The sequence below is a fragment of the Adiantum capillus-veneris genome, chromosome 7 (assembly GCF_014529385.1).
Source record: "Adiantum capillus-veneris isolate H3 chromosome 7, ASM1452938v2, whole genome shotgun sequence".
Classification (NCBI taxonomy): domain Eukaryota; kingdom Viridiplantae; phylum Streptophyta; class Polypodiopsida; order Polypodiales; family Pteridaceae; genus Adiantum; species Adiantum capillus-veneris.
Window position 1 is genome coordinate 47,642,897 of NC_140937.1, and position 8,121 is coordinate 47,651,017.

Sequence of the window (8,121 nt, forward strand, 5' to 3'; positions counted from 1 at the left end):
TATGCCCTAAGGACATGACCAATACACAAAGGGAAGCAAGCCCAAAGATTTGCAAAAGCATCAAACTTCTCATGAGGCAATGCCATTGTGAATAGATGTGCAAGGTTATCATGTGTCGATACATAAGCCAAGTTGATCTCTTTTGCTGAGAGTCTCTTCTTAACATAGTGATAATTCACCACAATGTGCTTTGTGTGAGCATAAAAAGCTGGGTTCACTCTGACTTTTAGTGTAGATGATGTTGGCAATGTTTTGTTGAACATCCAAATCATCCATAAGGCGTCTGAGCCATACACACTCAACCGTAGCTCTGGAGATTGCCTTGTACTCAACTTCACAACTGGAAGTGTCCACACTAGGTTTCTTCTTGCTCAACCATGATATGCATGAACTATCAAGCATGAAACAAAAACCACTTGTGGACACTCATGTGTCATAGAAACCAACACAATTTGAGTTTGAAAAAGCATGCAAATTTGGCGGCAATGATCCCCCTTGGGATAAAACAACCCAAGATGTAAAGTACCACTCAAGTAGCTAGAAATCCTTTTAATAGCCTACCAATGCCTAGGCCATGGGCTATGCATAAATCTATTGACCGGTGAGACAACAGAGCCTTGTCAAAATCTATAGATGCACATGCACAATTGGTTTAGGGAAAACTCTTGCTAAAATGGGAGCTGTCCTCCCACATCCAAACTCGAGGCACAACCCTCTGAGATGACATAACAACTAAATAAAACATGCCATAAAAGAATGGCTCTTCTGTGCATACCCTCTCCATGAAAATCCATGGTCCATAAGGGCCTGACCTAAATTCTTGGGGTAAAGGCGAGATTTGCCTGAACCCCAAAGCCAAACACCTCGGATCTGGCTGCCCACTAGCTTACTAACCCTATTCTTTCATAGATAAAGAATAAGGGAGACTCAATCGCTGCCTTGAACATGAGATCTCCACTAACCCACACTATGTGTCGTCGTTGCAGTAGCCTCCCTATGTGCCCCACTGTGGGTATGAACTTTGACTATAGGCTAAGCCTCAAAGAATTATGAGAGAGAGAGAGAGAGATTCATTCAGTTTAGTAGAGCTCACAATATAGAGTTTTGGAAGCCTGGAGACGCCGAGGAACATTAAACAAATCGTAGCATTTAATACTCAGGAACATGTAATACTGGTAGCTAGGAACATTAAACAAATCGTAGCATTTAATACTCAGGAACATGTAATACTGTAGTAGAGCTCACAATATAGAGTTTTGGAAGCCTGGAGATGCCAAGGAACATTAAACAAATCGTAGCATTTAATACTCAGAACATGTACTACTGGTAGCTAGGAACATTAAACAAATCGTAGCATTTAATACTCAGGAACATGTAATACTGGTAGCTTCGTTTATTTAGCGGAATCTCCACATATTCCCTTGCTTCCCTCCCTTGCTCTAAGTTTCTCCCAAACGCAGCATCGGTGTTCGAACACAGACAGTCGGAAATTGATATGCTTACGTCTCATCTAACCACTCGGACTGCCCTTGATCGCTAATCATAAAGTGGATATTATTTATTAGAAAAGTTAAAAACCTCGTCACGCTGCTCAGCCTACCTGCGCGTCATCTCCTTCCTGCAACTCAGCCTACTTGCGCATCCTCATCTCCTGCTGCTGTTCCTGCTGCGCATCGCTGTCGCCGTCTACCTCCCGCATCTCAGTTTGATGTGCGCATATTCTCGCAAGATTCCACTTTATAGGAACTTTTTGAAATCGTAGCTACATATTCGTAGCATTGGAAAATTGACAATGCTGGTGACTCTAAAAAAAGCGTTGGAGTTCTTGCGCACCAGAGAGGGAGATGTCAACACCATACAATGAGAGAGCAAGGAAGAAGGGGAGAGAGAGAGAGAGAGAGCGTGAGCTCTCGTGTGCTTGAAAGAAGCAAGGCATGTGTGTGTCTCGCGCGCGCGCACACACACACACACACAATTCGGACAACATAATAGAGAGGAGAGAGCAAGGGTTTGTGAGCCGGCAGGAAGAGGCAACGATTGACCATGTATCTTCCTTGACATTGGCTCCAGTAGATTGAGCGAGAAGAAGGGAATCAGAGGCGATTTATCTCCAGCTACTTTTGTATTTGGCTAGCATTCAATTGCTAGTACAGGTACATGTACATGTGTTTGCTCCTATACTTTCCTTACAGATTGAGGTCCCGCAACAGGTGTTCATTGTTGTAATAGCAGGTGCTTGTTTGCATGCAGTGGCAGCTGTTGAGAGCGTACCACTGTATGTATGCATGATCGTGGTTTGCAGGAATATAGGCGATTGCAGCAATCCTCTCATCACAATTGCATGTAGAAGCTTTGTGCTTGGTTTGACAGACATTTGGTTGAGCATGTATCACTCCCATGTATGTGATTGTGGATGTATGTGCATTGTTGGTTGAGCATAGCGCTCCCAGGTATTGACAATATGTTTTTGACACACACATACTGGTTTTGTCTATGTTATGTCATGGCATTCTGGTGCTTCGTGACACTTGGTTGGCTATGCTTTATGCCGGTTTTTCCAATGATTGTTGGCATTTGCTTGAGACTAATTTTATGGTTTATATGACATTTTTGCTGCGGGATTTTGTTTGTTGTGCATCGAGAATTCTACACATAATTTGCTCTCAGACGCGAGAGTGGTATTGGCAAGACAGATTTTCTCTCAAGTGGGAGATCGTTGTAAATCTCAGGTCGGAGGTATGACATAGATTTACAAAGTTTTATGCATGTATTTTGGGTGCAGTTTGAGGCGCATGGTCTTAATCGCACATTGACTGATGAGATCCACGTTGTGCTTGCAGGTTGCACTCAGGGTCACTATGTGTGGTGTTCTTTGCAGGTGGGAGATAGTGAATGTATGCATCGATACTGCACGGTGTGAGCTTGGCAATTGGGGTTTGCTAGAGTTGTTGCCAGGTTTGTGACATGTTTTAGAGAGGTGCTTGAGCTTGGTTTTGGCTCATGTTTACAAATGGTCTTCTGTTTGCACTCTCATTGATAGTTTTCACACTTATGCATTGGTGGCAGTGTGTTTTAGGAGAAAGATTTTGTGGTTGATGCGGTTTATAAATTGACAAAGATCGTCTCATAGTTTTGCATCTCTGATGCCATATTTTTTGGACAGCTGGTAGGTGCTTTTGGATAGGTAGTTTTGCCTTCTAGTTTGCTACTTTGGTCTCATGGCAAAGACTAGTAATCGTTGAGATTGTGACCTCTCAGGAATGAGTAGGTTTGATGGTTGTACTTTGTGCCATGGCAAGAGTGTATGCTTCATGCATTGACACGATGAGGTTTGCATGGATCATTGAGTGGTGATTCAGGGGATGTAGAGGAGATGCATCATCTACTATTTGTCTGATGATCACTGGTAGGATGTAGAGGAGATGCATTATCTACTATTTGTTTGCACCTTGGAGAGTCAATATATGCTTTTGTTATGCATGATCGTACTACGAGAGCATTGTGGCAGAGAATACATGTAATGTATGATAGATCTGAGTCATCTACGACTCGTGTGAGACAGAGACGTTCACGTCCACACTAACAGGTTATGTGTTGGCATTGTGATCATTTAGGACACATCAGAAGGTGTTTCTTTGTCGTATGAGACAATGCAAAAGACATGGTTGTCTTCGAGATGCAGTTGATGATGTTAGCTCAGTTGATTTGATAGCTAGAGGAGTAGATGTAGTGTCTTGAGTACATGAGTGATGGGGATGTCACATTTGCTTCATCTTTTTCTTCCAACATTATTATGTCTATGGATTGTGTACTTCCTTCATAGTGTCTGCTAGATGTGGATGCTATGTTTCATGTCACTCCACACCGTGACTCATTTTGTAGCTATTTTGATGGGATGCTTGGCAATGTATACTTTGACTGATGGTTCAGTGCATGACATAGTTGGTGCACGAGAGGCGAGACTGTCATTATTGAGTGGCACATCTGTGCATCATGTGCGAGACATGATAGCAAGTTTGGTCTCAATTGGATCTCAGTCATTCAGCTTAGAGATTATGGATGCCATACTTGGCTTTGAGAGCGATCGTTTACAATGCATTTGTTTCACTGGTCCTTGCAAGAGTTGCCAAGGATGGCATGGCTAAACCTATACACGTGGATCAATATCAAGATGTCATGGTCTTAGTTTTATTGATGGCATGCATTGAGTGAGAAATGAGACGTTCCTCCTTCATGGTGGGTGAGCTCCACCATGCTCACAAGAAAGAGTGTTTATCTGTGAACGATGTGTCATCAGTAGAGACAGAGGTAGAGCGGCATTTCTCTAGTGAGACACAATAGGTGTTGTCAAAGTCTGTGCAGGTAGAGTTAGAGCGGGTCTATTACCTAGAGACCCAAGCAGAGATGACAAACATGGAGTCCTTAGGGTGCGTGGTTCCGTCTATGGGTGATAGAGACGTAGCCATCCCAGTGTTGGCCATGATACATCCATACGCGATGAGTAGTCTTGATTATGCAGTGCATGCAGATATCACAGGGGAGTCTAGGACAACCAGGTTTGCATAGATTTTGTCAACATTTAAGCATCTCATGTATGACCTGTAGTGTCGAGCCCAACCTAGTACCTGCAGTGGGAGCATTTGTAGCAGGGATTGTTAGTCATACGATGGCTGACACTAGCATGATGCATTGTGGAGATTTGTAGACCATACAAAGTTGTCTGCGGGATTTACATACAGGCTTGAGCATAGATACTCACGCTCGTCCACCACTACAACTGATACATCGGCATGCAAAGAGAGTGAATGATCTAGTGGGCATAGGTTGAGAGATTCTCTCACCTATATCCTTTGTAAATACTAGTCATTAGCTAGTAGGTTCATTTATCGGCACATTCGTCTATTAGTGGGAGATTGTTGGGGTAAAGGTAGGATGTGCCCAAACCCGAAGCCGGACACCTTAAATCTCATCACTCACTAACTTACTAACCTTGTTCTTTTATAAATAAAAGAATAAGGGAGACTCACTCACTGCCTTGAACATGAGATATCCACTAACCCACACTGTATGTCTTCCCTCTACTGCACTACACCGCACACACACGCTCCTACAATGTCTCACATAAATTTGACAGATAGTGTCGCATAGTGTTATTGGTAGAAGCCATCCCTAATGTTCAAAACACGAGATCATTCTCTATAATGTAAAGCAAGTGGAGCAATCCACATGTATGCACTAGGAACATGACAGAAATGTCGCACTACAAGAAAACACAAGACATAAATAAGCAAACCAACATTCAAGCTTGCATATCATGCAACCATAAATGAAGAACTCACCTCATGTCTCTCCGAGGTGACTCCACATATCAACCATCACATGTCAATAAATAACCAACTTTGATTCCTTGCAAAACCTCTCAACCTAGATAAGTGTCTCCTGCATACACATGTAACATCAATGATAGAAAATGCATTTCTTCATGAAAATTTGTACATCCAAGAAAGGTTTTATATCTACAAGAGAGGCCATCACTAATAGCCATCCTGAGTCAGCCAATGTATTACGGCTCAAATGATATTTAATGGAGATCAAACATGATCCTCTGTACATGTATCCCATGAAGATTGCCTTGACGGTGAGTGAAGATAGCCTCCCACAAAGGCACTGGCGGGCATTCAAAACAACTAAACACCCTTGTTTTATGAATGTCCTCTCCCCTATCCATATGAAAGTGACTCTCATCCACATAATTTGATACAATCCCCACCTCAGATGCAATATTATGAAATGGAACTACCTCCATGGTGGCTTCCTATCTAGTTTTGTGATGAGAATAGCTTTGACACAACTCATTGTTTTATGACAAAGGTGTTGAAGAAATTTAATGAAACTTGTGAGTATGAAAGCAAAATAGGTGAGTCAATCAATGTCATGAATCATGGTGCAAAAGCACAAATGAAGGAAGAAGACATCATTGACATACTTGAAGAATCGACAAAAGTTGTTTCAAAGAAGCCAACTCTAGAAAGTGCACAACTAAAAGCAGATGAAGAACCAAGTTCCACATCGGGTGTTCAAAAAACATGATCAAGAGATGAACAAGGATCTGACAGAGGATCGAGTGTCTCTTGGGATGATGTATTTCAACATATGCGGAGAAACATGACTCAGAATCACATGTTCAGTTGTGATAGATCCTTATGCTACCAGAAATTTAATGTTATATAGCATGTGGATAATGATGGAAAAGCTACCAATAAGAGAGCTAGAGGAAACAATGTACACAAGTACTAGAATTCCAATTCCTAGCCGTGGCATGGCAAAAGTCATACTCAAGTTGAGTACTGGGGAGTACAAGGACACAATTTACATAATCGACTCCCATCAGATCAAAGAGAGTTTAGATCTAACAAAAAGTTATGGATGGACATCTTCTTTCAACAATAACCAAAAGTTTCAACAACATCAACAACCGTAGTCCCAAAAGCATCTCAAACTCATGTAGAGAAGAAAAAACCAACTCTAGCTAAGAAAGGTAAAGCTAAAGCAGACATTAAAGTATATCAAACTTGCAAAACGACTTTATCTTCATGAATGATTCTCCTCCAAAATCCTAATGCAACCTCTATATCAAAAGCCCAACCATCAAGAATGCAATAGAAACCCAAGAAAAAAGTTTATCAACCAAATTTTCCATCACAAAAAAGCCTCCAACAAAAGCCAAAATGAACCAACCAAATGTGTTAGTATCCAAAGAGCACATCAAGGTCAAAGATCCAGTTTGGATACACCAAGCACAAGTTTAGCCTCAACAACCAAAGGTAATAGGGTGGGTAGCATCAAATGGGTCAATTTTTTCTCAAGGCTACTTTCACAGGAACACCAATGTTTGGGCCAAAAAACCTAAAGTAACAGCCTATAACTACTTACCTCAAGCAAAAGGTTCTACAAGGAGAAAGCCGAGCCATCAATGGAAGACAACCACCTCAATTAGGAGAAATAACAACCACAAAAGACAAAGAAAAGGACCTTCAAAGTAGCAAGAAATGCGACAAACATGAGTACCAAAGTCAGATTTCAACCAAGCTACCCAAAAACGACATCTGAAGCAGTAGATGATTTCAATCAAGCTACTCAAAGTGCAAGTATTTTATGAAGGTAACACTCAAATATGGTTACTAAAAGTAGTAGCTCAACCTAGAACAACTAAGATCAGCCATGTAGCACAAGGCTTCACCCAAAAGAAAGAAAACACAAAGAAGAGCCAACAAAAGCCAATATCAACCAAGGGTGATGCAACCTCTAGATGGATACCTCATCTCCAACTACAAAAGCAAAGCTTCTATAAAAAAAATGATCACATATGGATACTGAAGCTTAGTGTCCATCAAGTCAGAACAGAAGAGAAAATGAAAAAGATGGTTGCACAGGGGTGGGTTCTGAAATTGCTATTGGAAACTCAAACACAGAGCATCCACAAACAACAACAACCGCTTCTCATGGCAGATAAAGTAAATACTCCATCAATCCCTACTACAATTTTAAGACCTACTTTGCAAAGCAGTATCAACATTGGACAAACAAATCAAGAGGAATAAAATTATGCCAACCTAATGGAAAAAATGGTGGCATCCAAAGACCAACACAATGAAAGAGGCCTAAATCTCAAGAACCTATGGAATTGGGTCTCTAGCTTTGAACGGGTATGTCCAAATCGCCATTAAAAATACATGGCATAAAAGTCAAATTTGAGCAACTAAGCCACTAAATGAGCGAGGCATTAGTTCCAAAGATTAAAGTTATATTTTCTATGGTCCAATCGTCTTAGCTATTCTAGGTACTGCTCAATCTAGAAGAGTTGAGCGTATTTATGTTGTGTCACTCATAGGTGAGCATAAGAGTCAAAGTCTATGTATTTTAAGTCTTGCAAAGTGAAGGAGTAAGTTCAAAAGACACTCATTCATTAAGCATAGTGAGTGTGAGTGGAGAAGTTTCTACATAAAAAACCCTTTTTGGAAATGTGGAAACTATTGCAACATTCTTGTCCATGTCACATGTGCTACATTTTTTCTTTGAAGCACCCATCAACTCCATCTCGTACAGTGCATGCTTTTGTTT

The 8,121-nt window shown here is 41.1% G+C and overlaps 1 protein-coding gene across 1 annotated transcript; it reads left to right on the top strand.

Moving 5' to 3' along the window:
- Positions 1-1,539: 1,539 nt before the first annotated feature.
- On the top strand, positions 1,540-5,768 carry LOC147453796 (uncharacterized; the record flags this gene model as incomplete). The annotated part of the gene is made up of 6 exons (XM_086516971.1): positions 1,540-1,710; positions 2,135-2,153; positions 2,251-2,275; positions 2,730-2,736; positions 2,841-2,955; positions 3,615-5,768. Coding segments are annotated over 6 exons (369 nt in total), but the record flags the coding sequence as incomplete, so codon positions are not given.
- Positions 5,769-8,121: the final 2,353 nt, after the last annotated feature.